The sequence below is a fragment of the Protopterus annectens genome, chromosome 1.part0, assembly GCF_019279795.1.
Source record: "Protopterus annectens isolate FY-2018-M chromosome 1.part0, PAN1.0, whole genome shotgun sequence".
NCBI lineage: Eukaryota > Metazoa > Chordata > Ceratodontiformes > Protopteridae > Protopterus > Protopterus annectens.
The window spans coordinates 1,885,481,053-1,885,502,907 of NC_056725.1; the positions used below are offsets into that span (position 1 = coordinate 1,885,481,053).

General features: G+C 41.2%; 1 protein-coding gene across 2 annotated transcripts in view; it reads left to right on the forward strand.

Moving 5' to 3' along the window:
• The window catches only part of NADK2 (NAD kinase 2, mitochondrial), a 1,215,936-nt gene extending 1,198,112 nt beyond the window's left edge, over positions 1-17,824 (forward strand). For both annotated transcript variants that reach the window (XM_044069966.1, XM_044069965.1), the window contains one exon: positions 14,737-17,824. In XM_044069966.1, the coding sequence (XP_043925901.1) occupies positions 14,737-14,875 (139 nt within the window). In that variant the 3' untranslated portion in view covers positions 14,876-17,824. The remainder of the gene's footprint in view (positions 1-14,736) is intronic.
• The last annotated feature ends 4,031 nt before the right edge of the window (positions 17,825-21,855 follow it).

Here is a 21,855-nt window from a genome sequence, read left to right on the forward strand (position 1 = left end):
TATATATATACCTCACATTAAGACTTCAACTACCCGAATATAGACTGGAACATTACTCAAGCCTCTAACTTCTAGCCCCACGGTTCCTGAGTTCATAACTAATGCCATGGAACAGCTAGTCACTGTTCCCACGAGAGGAGAAAAATATATACTAGATCTCATTATCACAAACATGGTGACAAAATGCTCCACACCAGAAGTATATCCCCTATTGGTGGTGATTCGATCATAAACTAATCTCACTGGAAATCCACATCCCGCCCCCACCTGAAACAAAAGACCACAGTGAAGAACTTCTCCAAGGCAAACTTACACTACTTCAAGACTGGTGTATCCTTCAAGGCCCCTGAGCCAGTGGAACCACAACCTGCTGCGAGCCCTGGCAAATGCCTTCATGAACACCTCCAGGACTGCATGCGACTGTTCAGGCATTCTAAATAAAAACCAAGACTCTTCCACATTGGTGCTGGCACAACGCCCAGTCCAAGGTGGACCCCTACTATTAACAAACTTTACAATACAACAAGAGGAGAAAAGCTATTACATGATAGAACAAAAATCCATATAAAAGGGAAAAGTCAAATTTCCCCTGACTATTGGTTAGTAAAAAAATATGAGCACTCATAAAGGTCAACTTAGCGCCAGTTGGAGAGAAAATTGCCATGGATTCAAAGGACAATCATAAGGCCTTTTTAAGCTATGTTAGGAACCTGCGGGAAACTCCTCCAGATACATGCTCAGAATTAGTCCAAAATGATACAAAAATCACTGACCCCACAGACATTGCCAACATACATGGCAGACAGGTCTAGTGCAAACTTAATTTCTCCCTCCTAAAGCGAGAGATAACTATCCCAGCGGAGTGTAGCTCTCCCAGACATCTCAAAATGCGTAGGTGAAAGCTGCTCTCTAAAGTTAAAAACACAGCATCACGGGACCGGATGGTGTCCCCCGGCTGTAAAAGTGCTACTGGGCGCCAATAAATGAGGAATTAAACCCGCACACATAGGCAGCTGTTTAATCTCAGCCTTACCACAGGATACATGTGCCCGGGCGAGTGGAGGCACGGCAAACCGTGGTCCCACTCCACGTGCAAAGGCGGTGCCTCTAACGGACCCTGGTAAAATTACTGCCCCATAAGCTTAACAAGTCTAGTCTGCAAAGCTATGGAGAGGATCATAATGGAGCTCATGTAAACAAAGATATAGGGGACTCGCGCAGACATTGGACCCGACCCAGTTTGGCTTCGCCATTTGGCGTGGCAAGAGATCATGCCTTTGAACTTGGCTCGACTTCTTCGAAACAGTCACCAAGGCCATTGATGAGTGGAAAGGCAGTCCATACACAGCCTACCTTGACCTTGCAGTTGCAGCTTTCACACAATACCCCACTCTGGTATTGTAGAAAAACTTACCAGCTTAAATGTAAACCCATATGTCACAAGATGGGTTGCAAACTGGCTTAAGGACAGAACCCACAGGGTTAGGGAGTTGCCGGCGCCATGTCAGACCAAGCCGGTCACAAGTGGTGTCCCACAGGGCTCGTCCTTGGCCCTCTATTGTTCGGCATCTACTTCCTCAGAAGTATGAGGCCAACATTGGAGGACTTTTGTTGACAATGTTAGCAGATCGCACTGCAAACTGGGCCTATAGTGAAAGTGCATCGACACGGATATCCTTCAGAAGGGACTCACGAAACAGATAGTTGGTGCTAGAGCCATTGCACCCTGAAGTTAAACGCCAAAAATGAGGCCTAAGTACCTCTTCGAAAAACAAGGTAACCCTCTGCAAGCTACCATATAGGTGGCAAATCCATCAAGCACAGAAGAGGTTATCAGGGACCTGGGGACCCAGGTTGACAGTGGCCTTCTTTGACACTCACGCTAAGCAAAGTGGTTAGAAAGACCTTTCACACTTGCCCACCTGATCATGAAGGGATTCACATCCAGATTCTAGTGAGGTCATTGTTCCTGTACTCTTCACTTATCAGACCAATGATCGAGTACAATGCCCCATCTCTCGGGATGTATTCTCACCCGACATCTGCAGCAATTGGAGAGACCCCAAAAGTTCCTCACCAAAAGGATAAGGACCCAAAAATCTGGTCATAAGTATGCCAGATTGAAGAAACTCCAGCTCTATTCTAATGTCGCGAGATACAATGCCTGCTCAGAGGTGAGACATGTGCTCTGACACAAGCGTCATGTCCAACCTGGAATTAATGGACATGCTGCTCCACCTGCAAACTAAATCCAACCACCAAAACCACTAGAGCAAGTGCCATTTAAACCTTAGCACGAAAATGACAAGGGACGGCTGAGGACGTATGGAGGATAGATTAACTACCCAGAGACTCCCCATAAGCTGTGGAATAAAAATCCCGTCCATGTGAGGCAGAGCACTGCCAGCTCTGTTTGCGAAAGAAATCTTGACCTGTGGATGGGAGATCGAGGTTTACCCTGGGAATCATCTCTGTGTCACTGCTGACAGAGGCATAACAAACTAATGGGCACAGTATTTTTTCACAAGGGTGGCGAAGTTAAAACTTTGGGCTAGGCTTATAAATGCCTTTAGTGACAGCCTTTGCATAAACTCATGAACCCATATGTGTGTGTGTATATATATATGTATATATATATATATATATATATATATATATGTCTGTGTGTGTGTGGATATATATATATATATATATATATATATATATATATATATATATATATATATACACGTGTGTGTGTGTGTGGATATATATACACGTGTGTGTGTGTGGATATATATATATATATATATATATATATATATATATATATATATATATAGAGATGGGTCTACTACTAATGCCCCAAGGGACGACCCCCCGACGGAAAACTCACCGGCGCCAGATGACCGACAGGTAAGTGTACCGACAGGGTGATTTGCCAACAGCGGAAAGACCGACAAGGGAATGTGCGATCACGCCGGTAAGTGTGCGATGGTGGAGTTAGGAGCGGTTAGGTAAGTGCTCGAGATTGTGGGATGTCGGGTTAGGCTGTGGGAAAGGTGAGTGTGTGTTCGTGTCGGAGGTATGGTTCGGTAAGGTAAGTGTGTGCTAGTGAGGGACTGTAGTTTAGGGACGGGTTAAGTGAGTTAGGGTTAGGGTGCAGGTAGGTGATGTGTGCGTTAGTGTCGGAGCTTGGGCTAGGGTGGGTTAAGTGAGTTAGGTTAGGGGGCAGGTAGGTGAAGTGTGCGTTAGTGTCGGAGCTTGGGCTAGGGGTGGGTTAAGTGAGTTAGGGTTAGGGTGCAGGTAGGTGATGTGTGCGTTAGTGTCGGAGCTTGGGCTAGCGGTGGGTTAAGTGAGTTAGGGTTAGGGTGCAGGTAGGTGAAGTGTGCGATAGTGTCGGACCTTAGGGTTAGGGTTTGGGTCAGGGCTAGTGTGTATGCTATGTAGTGTCGCGTGTTGTTTACGTTCCGTGTGTCGTTGTAATGGTGTTCGGTGTAATGGTGTTCGGTGTTTTGCGTTGTCGGGTTTGTGTGATGTCGGTCATCTGGCGTCGGGGAGTTTTCCGTTGGGGAATCGTCGTGTCGGTAATTAGTAGTAGACCCGTATATATATATATATATATATATATATATATACCCTCATATTGGGTGACTTCAACTACCCGAATATAGACTGGGAACATTACTCAAGCCCTAACTTTCTAGCCCCACGGTTCCTGGAGTTCATAAATTCAAATGCCATGGAACAGCTAGTCACTGTTCCCACGAGAGGAGAAAATATACTAGATCTCATTATCACAAACATGGTGACAAAATGCTCCACACCAGAAGTATATCCCTCATTGGTGAGATCTGATCATAAACTAATCTCACTGGAAATCCACATCCCGCCCCCACCCCAAACAAAAAAGACCACAGTGAAGAACTTCTCCAAGGCAAACTTCACACTACTCAAGACTGGTGTGGTATCCTTCAAGGCCCCTGAGCCAGTGGAAACCACAACCCAAGCTGCGGAAGCCCTTACAAATGCCTTCTATGAACACCTCCAGGACTGCATGGTTCAGGCATTCCCAAATAAAACCAAGACTCTTTCCACAAAGGGCAAACTTCCAGTCTGGTGGACCCCAGCCATTAACAAACTTTACAATAAGAGGAGAAAGCTATTACATGATAGAACAAAACCAATAAAAGGGAAGTCACCCCTGATCATTATTAGTAAAAAAAATATGAGCACTCATAAAATCAACTTATGCCAGTTTTGAGAGAAAAATTGCCATGGATTCAAAGGACAATCATAAGGCCTTTTTAAGCTATGTTAGGAACCTGGGTGGAAACTCCCAGATATGCTCAGAATTAGTCCAAAATGATACAAAAATCACTGAACCCACAGACATTGCCAACATACTGGCAGACAGGTTCAGTGCAAACTTCACCCCCTCTCCCCCCCTAAAGGAGAGATAACTATCCCAGCGGAGTGTAGCCTCCCAGACATCTCAAATGCGCAGGTGAAAGCTGCTCTCTCTAAAGCTAAAAACACAGCATCAATGGGACCGGATGGTGTCCCCGGCTGTGTGCTACACGAGCTAAATGAGGAATTAAACCCGCACATAAGGCAGCTGTTTAATCTCAGCCTTACCACAGGATACATGCCCAAGGAGTGGCGTACGGCAACTGTGGTCCCACTCCACAAAGGCGGTGCCTCTACGGACCCTGGTAATTACTGCCCCATAAGCTTAACAAGTCTAGTCTGCAAAGCTATGGAGAGGATCATAATGGAGCTCATAAACAAAGATATAGGGGACTTGCCGACATTGGACCTGACCCAGTTTGGCTTCAAGGGCAGATCATGCCTTTTGAACTTGCCGACTTCTTCGAAACAGTCACCAAGGCCATTGATGAGGGAAAGGCAGTCCATACAGCCTACCTTGACCTTGCAAAGGCTTTCGACACAATACCCCACTTGGGTATTGTAGAAAAACTTACCAGCTTAAATGTAAACCCACATGTCACAAGGTGGGTTGCAAACTAGCTTAAGGACAGAACCCACAGGGTTAGAGTTGCTGGCGCTATGTCAGACTCCAAGCCGGTCACAAGTGGTGTCCCACAGGGCTCGGTCCTTGGCCCCCTATTGTTCGGCATCTACTTCTCAGAAGTACAGGCCAACATGGGAGGACTTTGGCTGACAAAGTTTGCAGACGACTGCAAACTGGGCGCCATAGTGGAAAGTGCATCGGACACGGATATCCTTCAGAAGGGACTCACGGAAACAGATAGCTGGTGCCAGAGCCATTTCCTGAAGTTAAACGCCAAAAAATGTATAGTCATACTCTTCGGGAAAAACAAGGTAACCCCAAGCTACCATATAGGTGGCAATCCACTAAGCACAGAAGAGGTTATCAGGGACCTGGGGACCCAGGTTGACAGTGGCCTTTCTTTTGACACTCACGTTGCTAAAGTGGTTAGAAAGACCTTCTACATTGCCCACCTGATCATGAAGGGATTCACATCCAGATCTATTGAGGTCATTGTTCCCCTGTACTCTTCACTTATCAGACCAATGATCGAGTACAATGCCCCATTCGGGATGTATCTCACCCGACATCTGCAGCAGTTGGAGAGACCCCAAAAGTTCCTCACCAAAAGGATAAAGGGACTCCTATGCTGCCAGATTGAAGAAACTCCAGCTCTATTCAGTCGCATACCGTCTGCTCAGAGGTGACATGTGCCTGACATACAAGGCCATGTCCAACCTGGAATTAATGGACATGCTCCACCTCAAAAAATCCAAATCCACCAAAACCACTAGAGCAAGCGACTTAAACCTTAGCACGGATATAAATAGGACGTGCTGGAGGGATAGATTAATCACTCAGAGACTCCCTATGCTGTGGAATAAAATCCCGGTCCATGTGAGGCAGAGCTCTGTTCAAGAGAAATCTTGACCTGTGGATGGGAGATCGTAGGTTTACCCTGGGAATCATCTCTGTGTCACTGCTGGACAGAGGCATAACAAACTAATGGGCACAGTATTTTTTCATACAAGGGGTGGCGTAAGCCACAAAACTTTGGGCTAGGCTTATAAATGCCTTAGGGCAGATAGCCTAGTATAAACCTATGAACCTATATGTGTGTGTGTGTGTGTATATATATATATATATATATATATATATATATATATATATGTGTGTGTGTGTGTGTGTGTTTGTGTGTATATATATGTGTATATATTTATATATATATATGTGTGTGTTTATATTTATATATATATATATATATATATATATATATATATATATATATATATATATATATATATATATATATATATATATATATAGATATACATACACACAGAGAGAGAGAACAACCCAAGCAGGAAGGAACACAGTTAAAATTCCAAAAAATATTATTCAGTCCACTGTGTTAATAGCATATACGTAGTAAAATTCCCAAAGGTAGATAAAAATTCTTTAATAAACAAAAAATGAGTGAGCGCTTTTGCGGATGCTATATCCGCTTCATCAGACATATGTAACAAAGTCAAACATTGCAATAAATAGCCTAAAACATATGTGACTCATTTAGCGAACAATTATTCAATTAAACCCTAATATAAGCATATTATTACTGATGCAAAGAAACTAAACAGTCAGATCAATTATCAATAAAATTTATTGTTAAAAACATCTTAAAACTTTTCAAGTATATAGACCCTGGAGAGGTGGAGATATGCTTTAGAGAGGAGAGGAATGAAGGTCAGCAGGGCTAAAACAGAATATATGTGTGTAAATGAGAGGGAGGGTAGAGGAATGGTGAGGAAGCAGGGAGTAGAGTTGGTAAAGGTGGATGAGTTTAAGTACTTGGGATCAACAGTTCAGAGTAATGGTGAATGTGGAAGAGAGGTGAAGAAGAGAGTACAGGCAGGGTGGAATGGGTGGAGAAGAGTGTCAGGAGTGATTTGTGACAGACGGGTACCAGTAAGAGTGAAAGGAAGGTCTACAAGAGGGTAGTGAGACCAGCTTTGTTATATGGATTGGAGACAGTAGCATTGACGAAAAGGCAGGAGTCAAAGCTGGATGTGGCAGAGTTAAATATGTAAAGATTTGCACTGGGTGTGACTAGGATGGACAGGATTATGAATCAGTATATTAGAGGGTCAACTCAGGTTGGACAGTTTGGAGACAAAGCAAGAGAGGCGAGATTGCATTGTATTGGGAAAAGGATGCTAAGGATGGAGCTGCCAGGTAAGTGGAAAAGAGGAAGGCCTAAGATAAGGTTTATGGATGTGGTGAGAGAGGACATGCAGGCGGTTGGTGTGAAAGAGCATGATGCAGAGGACAGGAAGAAATGGAAGCAGATTATCCGCTGTGGTGACCCCTAACGGGAGCAGCCGAAAGAAGATTACATATATATATATAAATATATATATATATATATATATATATATATATATATATATATATAATATATATAATATATATAGTGCTTGCATGTATGTGTACATATAGATCAGAAGTAGTTTACTTCATTTGGTCTTCAACCTCTGAGTACCGGATCCGTATCGGATCTGAGCTGGCAAATTCAGTAGCATCTGCTCTGAGCTCCAAGCTCCTCCCTTTGCCCATAATGCTCCTCCACTTTCTTCCAACCTCCATATCCCATTTGCCTCTGCTTTCCTGAAGCATCGTGATCTCCTGAGCTCCGAGTTATTGAGTGCGTATTTGCTTATTAAGCAGCTTTTTTAAAAATTTTTGAGTATTAGGTGTTTAGTGTAAGTTCCCTCTCCTCCTCCCCTCGCTAGTGGGTCGTGTATTAGAAATTTGCCTGTAGTTTCAGTGTTAGTTTGTTAGAGTTATTGCTTCCCCTTCCTCCTCAATATTCTGTGTGTGGTGAGTGGGTCTCAGTGGGAAATAGGTATTTTTTCTCCTTTTCCTGCTCTTGTGTGTTTTCTTGTTGTGTAAAGACATGGCTGACCCCGAGCCTGTCTTCCAAAGGTGCACTGTGTGTGGCCACAAATTGTCTCCTGCTGATGGCTACACTCTTTTTGTTATGTGCTTGGGCGTTGCCCATTTGAGTACTGACTGTACTATTTGCGTGGGTTTTAACCCTCACGCTATTAAGGACAGGAAGGTTAAGTTGGCCCCAAAAGGCCTTCTACCCACTTCTGTGGTGGCTGCTTCGTCCACTGCTTTGGTCACAGCAGTTTCTGTGGCCACCTTTCCTTCCTTTCTTGCCTTTGCTTCTCCTCCCTCCCAGGCTGGGACTCAACCTCCCATTTCTAAGCTTGTGGAAGTGGAGCACAGAATGGGCAGAGAGAAAGGAGAGAGAGCACAACAATGACAAACGCAAAGCAGAGAAACACAAGAGGTCTCCGGACCTTCCTTCTACTCCCGCCAAAAGTTAGGCCAGGATCCGTGACTCCCCTCGGCTCCAATCTCCGAGATTTTTTCCGAAGCCGGAGGAGACAGGTTCTCCATGTAGGGCCTCATTTCCTCAGCCCGCCAGGTCGGAGTCCGTGGCCTCTTCAAAATCCATCCGTAGCTTATCGAAAGTTGACATGAATAAAATGATGAGGAGGTTCATTCGTACTCTGATCCAGATGGGGGTCTTGTCAGCCCCCTCTCCCTATGGAGGGGGGAGCTCGCTTCCTTTTTTCTCACCAGTTTCTTCTTTTCCGATCTGTCCACTGGGTTCGGAGTACTCTTATCCAAGGATAGCCTTAGTCTGCGGGGTCGGCACCTACCTGTCTCCTCAGCGCTGGCAGCTGCCTGGAACATGTCGGATCTGACCAATTCGGATCAGAGTGGCTCTCAAAGCCAGAGCTTGGGTGTCAAATCTGAGGGAGCGGAACTTTTTCATCGGCTCCGGCGTTGTCGGACCAAGTTCCCTCCCTCAGAGCTCCGTCCACTTTGGGCCTGGCTCCGATTCTCGCATCGGATCCATGAAGAGTGGTTTCCTTAATAGTACCCCAGGAGGCTCGTTCTCTCTTTGTGTTCGACATGGTAGAAAGGGTTCTCTCCACTGGATCGAGACCCTTGACTATTTCCTTTGATTCCGCCCCGACTCCCTCTGCTCTGTCTATGAAATCCCATCATTGTACCAGAAGGACAGCCCATGCTCGAAGAGCCCCACGTGGTTCCCCCTGAGAAACAAGTGGTGTGCGAGTTCACCCCGGAGAGCCCCACCGGAGACGTGCCTCACAAGCGTACATGTAAGAGGAGGCACTTGGACTCCACTGAGTCCCTCACCGAGGACACATATTTGGATGATGGGGAAGGTTCCACCCAGGTCACCTCCCAAGGATGTCTCATTTGTAGATCATGGAAATCCTACGCCAGCGGGGAGGTTGGTCCACTCCCAAACCTTCTGATGAATCCATGTTCCTGGAGGTTTTGAGCACGGGACCATCTACTTCCTGGGAGTCCCCTACTGAAGGTCCCCTGGTAAACCTGGTCACCTCGTGGGCCTGGTAGGACCCGGACACCGTGGAAGTAATCCCTAAACGTCTGGACAAGATCTTGAGGCCACCATCAGATAGACCAGTGTGGAACAAGGGCTCCCCCGTAGACACTGTGGTGGTAGCAGCAGCCACAAAAAAAGAACTAGCCCAAGACAGTTCCTTGGTTCATCCCGCAGACCAAGAATCTCTGATGGTGGACCACTTAGGGAAGTGGCTTTATGTGTCAGCGACCTTTTCCATCAGGCTGCTGAACTACCTGGCCCACGTGACGAGGCTCCATTGTGACCTGGTCAAGGAACTGGTTGAGTCTCCCCCTAAGTCATTGTTGCAGTAGGACACGTTCTCCGCGAGAATGGCCACTGTAAAAGCAGTCTCCAGTACATCCATGCGACTCCTCTCGTGCTACCAAAGGAGCAGCTAGGGAGGCTGGGTTGGGAGTGTCCATGAGGTGCAACGCCTGGCTCAGACTGTGTCAGTTTTCAGAACCTTTTAAGGCATCTTTTTCAAACGTCCCTTATGACGGCCCTACTTTTTTTGGTAAGACCATCAAATCAAAGAGACTTTGGTCCAGAGTGAGAAGGATGGGAAGACACACTGTCTGCAGTTGGAATCTGCTTCTAGAACCCTCAAAGATCCTTTTCCCAGAATTAGAGAGGGCAAAATAAGATGTGGTTCCGGAAGTCACAGTATTCCTTGGACACTCAGGGCTCTTCTTCCCCCAGAGGCAGAGGGGGACAGGATAGACGCTGGTCCAGAGGCAGTTGGGGATTCGTGGAATTTTGGGTCTTGAGAACCTTTCTCGGACAGACCCGGACAGCAACCCTGAGGGATTTGCCCGACTGTTCTTCTCTGGCGGCAGTCAGGGGTCGATTGTCATTGCACATGGTGGCATGGGAGTCCGTAACATCAGACAGCTGGGTGCTTCAGAACATATGCAGAGGATACTCTATCCCCTTTGTGGTTCTTCCCAAACACTTCCCAGATGTACCACCCACGCAAAGGGAGGCTGCAGCACTGGAAGTCTCCAAGCTGCTAGAGAAATGAGCCATCGAACCCGTCCCCCCTGATCAGTCCGGATCGGGCATCTACTCCAGGTTTTTTTTGGTGCCAAAGAAAATGGGGGACTTATGGCCCAGTCTGGACCTATCTACTCTGAACCTGTCAGTTGCCAAAGAAAAAAAACGGATGGTCACATTACAGTCCATCATGCCATACCTGCAAGAGAGCCACTGGATGTGCTCATTAGATCTCCGGGATGCGTACTATCAAATAAAGATGCACAGAAGCTCCAGGAGGTTCCTCCGCTTCCGGCTAGGAGTCAGTCATTACCAATTTCGAGCACTACCCTTTGCTCTCACCACAGCCCCCCAAGGTGTTCACCAAAATGATGGCGGTGGTAGCGGCTCACCTGAGGCTTCATGGGATTCGGGTCTTTCCGCACCTGGATGATTGGCTCCTCACTGCTTCCACCAAGCGTCTACTTTCTCAAACCAGGGATTATTTCTTAAAGATTGGTCTTCAATTGGGGATTATAATCAGTGCATCCAAATCACTTCTAAACCCTGTCCAGCTGATAGACTACATTGAGGCAAGGATAGACTCACTGCAGTGCAAAATCTTCCGGACCACGGAGAGAGTACGAAACTTGGGAATGCATGTCTCCCTGATCTGCCGTTCCTATCTTCCCTCGGCAGAATCAGTGCTGAGGGCCTTAGGTTCAATGGCAGCGACCATAGCACTTCTTCCGTGTGCCCAATTATACATGTGAGTATTACAGTGAACACTAGCCATACAGTGGTCCCTGTTGGATCTTCCATTATCGTATCCAATGCACCTCAGTCAAGTCTGCAGGTCGTCCCTTCTGTGGTGGATGTACTCTTCAGAAATCTTGGAGGGACGACCTTTTATTCCAGCCCCTGACCAAGCCACAGTGACCACGGATGCCTCCCAACTTGGGGGGGGGTATTGTTTTGGCAGGACAGTCCAAGACCTGTGGTCCCCCTGTCGAGACCAGTTTGCACATAAACGTTCTGGAGATGAGGGCAGTCCTTTTGGCATTGCAGGCCCTTCATGCCTTTCTTCCTCCAGGAATTATTGCGTTTTAATCAGACAGCATGTCAGTCGTCTGGTACGTCAACAAACAGGGAGAGACCAGATCTTACCCCCTTTGTCGCGAGGCTATGAGAGTGTGGACATGGATGATCTCCACTGGTCGCTTCATCATAGCAACGCACATTCCGGTATAGTCCAACATTCTAGCGGACGGGTTAAGTCGGACTATTCTGATGCCTTACAAGTGGTCTCTGAGTCCATTCAGTAGCGGAGCAGATCTTTCTGGAGTGGGGTCAGTCTTGCTGCGATCTCTTCGCATCTCCTTCCAACGAGAAGTGCAGCGAGTTTTTCGCTCTGAACCCCCTGCTGGAGGAGTCCCCCAGAGATGCTCTAGTGCATGCTAGGCCTCCCGGTCTTTTGTATGATTACCTCTTATTCCGAGGTTTCTACAGAACACTTGTTGACTGGGGAGAAAAGTGATCCTCATTGCCCCATTTTGGCCTCGCCAGGTATGGTTTTCCCTTCCTTTGGTCTCATTTTCTGGATCCGCCTTGGATCCCAAATCAGGTTTTTATTTCACACCCATTGGGGGTTCCTCATCCAAACCTGGACAGTTTGAAGCTCTTGGCTTCGCTATTCCAGTTCCCATGATTGCTAGGACACCTGGATTATCCTCTTCAGTCAGGTCTGTTCTGGTGGCAGCTCTCAAGTCTTCCACCAAGAAGATTTACCACAGCAAATGAAAACGTTTTTCCTTTCGGACTTCTCAAAGGAGTTTAGATCCTTTCACGGCTCCTATTTCTGCCATTCTCGACTTCCTAGCCAATATTTTTCAACAAGGAGCAAGCTCTTCTATTATCGAAGTACAATTAGCTGCCATCTCTCATTTTCACGTGGGTGAGAATTCTGCCTCCCTGGCCTCTTCTAGACTGTGTAAAGCCTTTATTAAAGGTACTTTCCTGTTACACCCCCTCCCCTCCCCCGGTCAAGGATCCTGTTCCTCCATGGGACCTTACTATGGTTCTTCAGGCTTTGGTCGCCCCAACTTTTGAACCTGCTGCAACTATAGATCTTAAGTTCTTGTCTTGGAAAACAGCATTCCTGGTAGCTATCACCTCTGCTAAAAGGGTTTCTGAACTGCAAGCTTTGTCCATTAAAGTTCCATATATGATTTTCCATAAAGATAGGGTTTCCTTTCTGACCAATCCGTCCTTTCTTCCCAAGGTTGCATCACAAGTTAACATCAATCAGACCATTAACTTTACCTGTTTTCTTCCCAAATTTTGCTAACAAAATGGAATACAGACTCCACTTGTTGGATGTTCATAGTCAGTTACGATTTTATTTACACAGGATTAAAAACTTTCAGAAATTTGATTAATTGTTTGTGTCCTTCTCTAAACCCTTTTTGGGTAAACCTCCAAGGTCACTATTGCTAGGTGAATTTCCTTGTGCAACCTTCAGGTCTATAAGGATAAAGGTTTGTCTCCTCCAGGTCAGGTGAAAGCTCATTCCACTAGGTCAATGGCTACTTCTGTGGCTTTTTGGTCTAGAGTCTCATTGGATGATATTTGTTCTGCAGCTACTTGGTCCTGATCTCATACCTTTATTTCTCACTACAAATTGGATTTGACTTCTAGAAGGAGAGCATTCCTTGGTTCTGCGGTGCTCTGGAATATCCTTCCATGAGGGCCACCCAGGAGTTTAGTAGCTGGGGACTCTGTTCCACGGGTTGAAGACCAAATGAAGTAAACTATTCAGATAAAGAAGTTATGTACTCACCATAAAGTTCCATCTGAGTAGTTCTACTTCATTTGCCTTCAACCATCCCTCCCTCCTTCCCCCTGACCTTATCATATGAACAGCCTATTTTATTCTTCAGGTCGGGTTCTCAGTATAAGGGTCAGCAAACTCTATCTAGGGGTTGGAAGGTAGTGGAGGTGTATTGTGGGTAAGGGGAGGAGCTTGGAGCTCAGAGGAGATGCTAGTGAATTTATGTATATGCCATAGGGAGAGGCAAAGAGGAGAATGCCCTTGCAAGACACATCATTGATCTCCCACAACATCAGTTTTTGTTCTGAGCAATTGACCAAGTACATAATGATGGGAGAGGGGGCCCAGATTCACTTATTCTGGAACAAAGTGAATTAATTTGGCAATTAAGATTAGATGCCTGTCATTATCCAGGCATAAATGAATTGAGTTCTATTATGTGTATTTTGAAACTGAAGAGTTTAAATAGGTAGAAAAACAAAATTGTAGGTGATGGAGAGATAGTGTTATATATATATATATATATATATATATATATATATATATATATATATATATATATATATTTACATGTATATCACCTTCACTATATTTTAAATGACTAGTATATTTCATGATTTTAGACCTTGTTTTTATGTTTGTATGAAATTTGCTATTTTTAATGGTTCAGCTTTTACTCTTGTATGGTATTTTGAATGTATGTTTGGATAGCTTTTTATTGTTAGGCTAATATAATATTTTATTGCTTTAATTATTTCTGGTTGGGAAGGGTCTTTGGCCTGTGACTATGTGAGAGACAACCTATTAAATTCCTGGATGAAGTCGTGATAGAGAAGAGGGGAATTTAAACCCTGCTTCCTGAAAATGGTCTTTATCTGAGGAAGTTGTTTTATTTTAAACAACGAAAAGCTTTCTTTGTGCTTAATAAAACGCAATTTTATATATTACGCAAGTTAATTTTTTTTACTCGGTTCATTGATGGTTTACGGCTTCGTGCCTGGGTGACTACTTGGACTGTGTTTACGGAGATTTGGATTTACAGTTTTGTTTTTTGCTACCACTTTGTCTTCAATGTTAGTGAATTTGCTTGCTTGGATCTGATACGGATTCAGTACCCACAGATTGAAGACAAATGAAGTAGAACTACTCAGATGGAACATTATGATGAGTACATAACTTCTTCTTTGCAACAGTGTTGGAGCAAAGCCAACTGTGCTTAGCCATTTGTCACTTGTAGCATGCTAATATATTGTTACCTCCCATTACATCCTCACAGGTTTCATGGGCAGAAATTATTCAAGCTTTCTTAACCACAATCTATGGACAAATATTGCCCTTGTACAGATATGCAGAAATTAGATGTAAATTACTTTTGTATACAAGCACTAAGTATATTTGATTATGCTAAGTTTTGAAAAAAACAATGGTCTTAGTTTGGTAATGTTTTAGTAATATCTTCCTTATTTACAGGATATGCATCCGTTCTCGTTGCTGGGATGCCTGTATGGTTGTGGATGGGGGGTCCTCCATAGAGTTCAATGATGGTGCACTTGCTACGTTAGTAATAAACAAAGATGATGCACTGCGTACTGTTCAGCTGGAAGACTGAAGGGACTGGAGAGGCTGCTGTAATGTTACCAAAGCAAAGAAGGTGCAGTGAAAAGAAATGGACAAAGTATTTTTTTTAATTGAAATGGTCTTTATCAGGATGACAACTTCAGAAGCATAAAAGCCAAATCTAATTCTACCTGTGTAAAATCACTGCTGTTCACTTACTTGTATGAAAAGCAAGAATTTGAATTCCATTTTGGGCATTTGAGCACTAGGTGGACTTCAGTATGGTAAATACAATTTAGCATTGGTGCTGTTCTTTGGAATTTCTGGTGTTCTTCATTTGCACATTTTGGTTAGTTGAGTAAGCAATTGTTTAGAAGATAATATCTTTTAAGTAGTGTTGTCAGCAAATGGGATAAACCATTTGCTCTTCTCTTTTACTTTGCAGTGTGAAATATTTTAGGACAGATTTTGTATTCATAAGTGAAATCAACACCAGAGGTGTCTTGCTGTGTGAGAATTATGAAAATGCAACATATTTATACAATCTAATGTTCTTAGATATTGTAAACAGAAAAGTGTTAATGACAAAATATTTACAGATGTAGTTAGCCATTCTTCACTGACTGTTAAGGAGCTAAACTTGAGGTGCTTGACTGAAGACCATGGAAAGCGCACTCCCTTTCTGTCGAGTTTTGAGTTTTACATCTGCAAGAGCTATTCGGTGTTTTACCGTTTAATCATTTTTGAGCAGAATTCCCAACACTGTAGTACAGCTGGGTATTTCCTAAAAACTTCCTGAAGCCTCTTTACATACACCCTGATTTGTCATAAATAAGATAACCTCTGTATTCACTTCACCAACACAGAAACACTGGAAGCCTGGAAACCATATCACTGCCATCTATAGTCAGTGAGGTAGTAGATGTACAGCTTTTACCCAGGTAAGGAACAGTGCATGGAACTTGGAGACGAGCAGAAAATAATTGAGATGTTTCATTTTCTCTGCTGAGTATTTTTATGTCTGTGTATGCATACAAACTGGTGTTCAAATGATTTAATAAAGACAATACATTTTTCATCTTTTGTTAGAAGGATGAAGTCACGCATGTTGCCCAAAGATACAGCAGCAAGAAGGAAAGCTGTATGTTTACTTACAAGCCTTTTATGTCCAATTTAACGTGCAAGAAACAATTTTTAATTATATTTCAGACTACTACCTCAGTACTGTACCAGCACAAACTTGAATGAAGATGGCAACTCACACAGAAATATATCCTTTGTTCTTAGTGCTTTGTTAGTTTCGTACATTAATATAGAATAATGTCCATTTTAATTGACTGTCCTGTCTTGGTAAGCAGTTTGCTTTTTTAATTCTGAAGCACAAGAAGTCAGTAAAATATCTTTGTTAAAATTGTGAATCCAGAAATCTTGAGGGCAATTGACCCTTCTGTACTTGATTCTATGCCTGCATAATTTTATCAGTGTGCTAAATGCTCCAATGTCTGTCTTTTGTTTTACATGTTGCACTAGCCTGGCTACAGCTTGCTTGGTGATAGCCGCTTAGGAATATATTACTTTTCTTCCATAGTTTGTAGGACTGTCATAGTGCCTTAGAGAGTTTTGTAAAATATTTGCTATTGGATTATATATATAAAATAGTCCTCCTGTAAAGAGTGGTGTCTCACTGTGGTATATGCTTGAGTTTTTTGTTTGATGGCTGAAGCCAATTAGTCAGCAAAGAGATGCACATATATGAACCCAGCCATTTACCCTGCAGTGAATTCTTTATATAAAGAGCTGAAGTGGATGATGATAGTTGAAATGAAAGAGCGGGTCTTCATTTATTTATGGAGTCATGTAGTGTCTTCTATCTAGTAAGCGGAAATAACTTTGCTTTATTGGTTTTATAAATCTTTTGCATTTATTTCTGATGTTTTACTTGTGGTAAAAGTGTTCTGGATTAATAATTTAAGGGGCATCATATTTATAAATAATTGAGAATTAGCCTTCTGTGCATGGCCAAGAACCTACTGTTGTATGTGAAATAATTTCATGAAGTTTTGTAGATCTGCATCTGGCTGTAAGCAAAACTACTTAATCTGTATCGCAGCTGTGTTATGCTGATCTTTTAGCAGAAAAAGAGGAAGCTCAGTTGTATTATTTTAAAAAATATAAGTCGGAGTTTGCTACCATGTGTAATCATATATCATTTAGTTGTGGTGACCCATGCAGTATGTACAAATGATCCCTTAAGGACATACCAGTGTTTCCGCTACATATCTTCTGAGTGTCCTTAACCTTAATGTTTATGGACATCATGCTTGATTTTAAGCTTTGTGTTTCTAAGGTATAACCAAACAATCCACTTATGCTGTACTGAGAGTGAGTCAGAAACAAGCCAAGATGTGGCATGTCTACAGCTAGCGAGATTTGGCTTTATTGGCCTGAATGTCCCTATAAAGACATAAAATTAAAAAGTCACAAGCATTCAAAAGTCACACAGGTGAAATATTAGGATGCCCTTATAGGGTCATTTGCATATAGCCCATGGGCCTCCACTACAGGAGATGTAAGGTGAAGATACTTACTTGTCTGGGTCTTTCTTGCAGTATTTACTGAATGGTTTGTCTGTGTGACCTTTTAACCCAGTGTTGATATTACTAGTTATTTAGGACACACAAATATTTTGAAAATGTATTTCCAGAAAGAAAGTCAGGCTCCTGGACTGCAGAATGGTGTGTGTACTGGGCAAGACGTTGTACCTAATCATGAATCTTCTGTGAATAATTGTGAAATTGTTGCATTGCTTTTTTCTGAGAAACAGTATTTATAAATTCAGGGGTGAGATTGCATCTGGCACCTAAGGAAAGCTGCAAGATGATACCTTTCCATATTTTGCTGGTTTTGACACATGCTAAAATGTATTCTTAAGAGCATGTTTTCTACTTGCAAAATTATAACATTGACGTATATAAATAAAGCCCGACTCGTTTGTGTTCTCCGTTTTTGTGTCTTTTTGCTGTTAATCTTTCTCATTGCACACACTACTAGACTTGCATGAAATATCGCATTATTTTGTTTTTAAATTTGTCCTTGCCTTCTTCATTTTATTTTCCATTAAATTTCTGACCCCTGGCCTTGAAAATGCCCACAAGCCAAGGTAAAATATCTGGGAATGAGGCTTACTCTAAATTTTGTTGCCTCAGACAGTAGAAAAATTGTGGCTATATAGCATATTTCCAGAAACACTTACAAACCTATCTCCATTAGTTTAATTCTTTAATGGTCGGGCATCTTCAACATGAAAGGTGCACGCTTGGCACCACTGGATGAAAATAATAGTGGAGAGGAGTTCCTGAAAATAACGTTTTTGTAGTTACTGAAGCATCTAATCGTCTACTTTCAGTAACTGAAACAAAAAGCGCCCATAGAAATCATTTTAGGAAATGACTAAGGGCACAAATCAAAGGGATTCACTAAAAAGGGGGGGTAGACCTTTTCTATAAGATAGCAGTGAAGTCACTTATTCACAGTATTTTCTTTCTGGGTTAATGGAAGGAGCATCTTGAAGGAAAAGTAACTAAAAAGACATTTAAACTATTGGGAATGAGTGCAGTGTAGTAAGAAGTAGCTTTCTTTAATAAAATAGTTGTAGCAGTATGCCAGCTTCTGTCAAACCATTTTTAAGTAAAAGTAGTACAGTAATACTGATTGGTTACAAGTAATGCAGGGACATTTGTAATAAATCGAAATGTGAGGAAAAGGGGGGTGCCATTTTTTTTTTCAAATTCTTGCCATAATGACTCTTTATTGCCACTTGAAGTCACAGTAAAGCCTAGTCAATAGACTGGAAAGTGTAGAGAGAGAGTTCTCCTCAGCAACCTCTGACTCAATACTTCCCTTCTTTGAGGTAAAATTTCACATGCAAATTTTATTGCAGATTGGCTCCTCCTTCAAATAAACGAAGTTCCTTGTTTGATGTTTGAGGCTATGTACGTTTCTTGTGCTTCAACAGCTGCTTACATTTTACGTTATATGCCTAGATTGTATTGAAACCTGATTTGCATTGTTTCCAAGTGTCCACACTGTTGAGACTAAAGTTTTCAGAAAAGCACAACTGTTATGTAGTGTGCAGTACAGTGAGATGAATTTGCTCCTTGTTGCCTGCATAGTACTAAGCTGTTTGTGTTAAATTTTGTAATTACTGACACACTGTTCTGTGATGTGAAGTTTTTGTCTACTTGATTGTCTCTGTCATAGCTAATATATATATATATACTATGTTTTATTATATTTCAATAGACATTTCCTTGTGCTTCTCACAGTCCTTCAGAAGAGTAGCCACTGGCTGTCTTTAATGATGTTAGGAAGCCTGTCTTGGTTTACCAAAAGCTGGCATGTGAATTTTTGTCATTGTCTGGAGGATTATTTTTTATGTATGAAAGTAGTTGTCCCATAAATACAGAGCAAATGCAGTTCTTATTCAAGTCGGGCTTTTTTGGGGTCACCCAGTGAAGGATAAGAACATGTAACTGATTAAGGTCAGTTATAGCATATGTAGGTAAAACACCACTCTGAATGCAAATGGGCCAAATATTTTGAATTCTCCTACAAGTCTGAATGTTAGGCATTTTGACCACTCCCAGTTGCAGAATATGAAGCACTACTTCTGAAGGGCTTGTCCCTAGATTTACTTGTGTTAGTTTTCTAGTCATCATAACTACTAAGCAGATAGTGTCTTTCCCATCTTCATCTTTTTTTTTTGTGCCATACCAGTCACATATGCCCCTGGATAACAAACTAGGCATTTTAGTTTTCTCAGTTTTGTCACTTTTTATTTGCCTGTCAGGATTATCTCCTTTGTGAACTTGTCAGCCATGGTTTTTCAGTTGTCAATTACAGCATATTGGTAAAGGTGATGGATTACAGAGTTGGTGACTTGGGTTTGAACCCTGTCATCTTTCTCTTGTGTACTCTGTGACCTCATCTTTCTCTTGTGTACTCTGTGACCTTAGCAAGTCATTTAACTGTTCTGCTCACAGGTCTTCTTGTTAAGAGACTTGATTGTTCCATTGGCAATAACTTATTATCAAATTGCCGAACTTGTTACAATAAATATAAAACCACTTCTGTTAGTTACCACAAAGTCTTCATTTTTCTTTTTTTTTTAAACAAGTTTATTATTTTTAACATACAAGTAAATATCATAACAATTTTATACAAGTAATTAAAATAGAAATGGTTATAACATTCAATAAAATAACCAAAGTATTTACAAAGACATCCACTACAATCAAATCAATTAATTAAACTAAAATACCATGCTATTGAAGTTAAGATTTTTTTAACAAATTTTGTAAGTTATCCCATATAACATAATAAGATGTTTTTCTAGTAGTTCTTGATTTTATAGTCATCAATTCCATATGGCACACTACAGTCATAACATTTTTAAATTCATTAAAAGAAGGAGGTGTATCTGAAATCCAATTTCTGGTTATTATTTTTCTAGCCACTGCTAGAATAGACCATAACAAGGGAAGCTTAACTTTTTTAACACTTTGAGGTACAGGAGTGTTGAATAATATAAGAGATTTAGAAATAATAAAATTATCTGTAAAAAGAGCCTGCAAAAAATCATTGATTGACTTCCAATATTCTTTCAATTTTATACAGTCATAAAACATATGTGCCCAATCAGCATTAATTTCTACATTACACCTTTTACATAGATTGTCTTTATTATTTATTTTATTCATCATCAAAGGTGTATAAAAGGATCTATGTAAAAATTTCCAAGTAAAAAGTCTCCAGATAATGGAAGAAGTAGTTTTATAGGCAGATTCCAATATATATTGTTTATCTTGTTGATTTGATAATTCACCATTAATGGAAGTGAAATAATTCCAATAGGTATCTACATTGTAATAAGTTTCTTCTCTAATAATTTTATGTATGTATGAAAGTTTACCTTTATCAGACACTTTATGTTGTAAATTTAATATCAAGTAATCAATCAGTGTTGGAATAGATTCTTTAACTGTTATAGACATTAAATCAATTTTATTAATGAGATGTTGTCTAAAGGTCTGAACTTCTAACCAGCAAGTTTCTCTCAGATCAAATTCTTGTTTTAAAAGATCTAAATTTTTAACTTTATTATCAGATAGCAACTGATACCAGTACTTTAGATCATTGTCTGTAACTGAATAAGTTCCTTCAGAAGTAGATGACAAAAGCATACCACATGTATACTTTATAGTGAATATAATAAAATTCCATTCCTTATACTTAGGATGCATGAATATAAAATTACGATAAATAATAATAATGTTTAATGGATAACTAACTATATATTTTGGTGTAATAGGTGAAGTGCAAAATTCTTTTAGTAACCATAGCATGGAGTTATTTACAATCATATTTTTATGTGTTAAAGAGATTTTCATGAAGTGAACACTAATTAGTTCCCAGTAATCTTTCCATTTTGCAACATATGACTGATCTATTAACAAAGTAATAACTTTTATAGTAGAAGAGATAGTATATAAGTTAAAGTCTGGAAAAGAAATGCCCCCTTGAGACCAGCTATTGGTATGTTTCTTTAATGCAATCCTAGGTCTATTAGGTGCCCATAGGAAGTTTAACATTAATGTATTAAATTTCTTGATAATTATTTTTGTAGGTGGGAGTATTATTGATTGTATTAAATATAATATCTTGGGGAATATTATCATTTTAATAATTGTAAGTCTCTCTTCCATAGTAAAAAACATATTATTCCAGGTATTGAAAAGATTTTGTATATTAAGATGACAGGTATTATAATTATTATGTATAATAGATTTGATATCTTTAGTTAATATTATACCTAGATAAGTTATCTGACCTGAATTGGGTATATATGTACTAAAATCACTAATGAGAACATTTTTTCGTGTATATATAGGTAGTATTTTAGTTTTTTCTTCATTGAATATTAAACCAGAAATATTTTTAAAGCTCATCATTTTATCAAATAGGGACTGCATA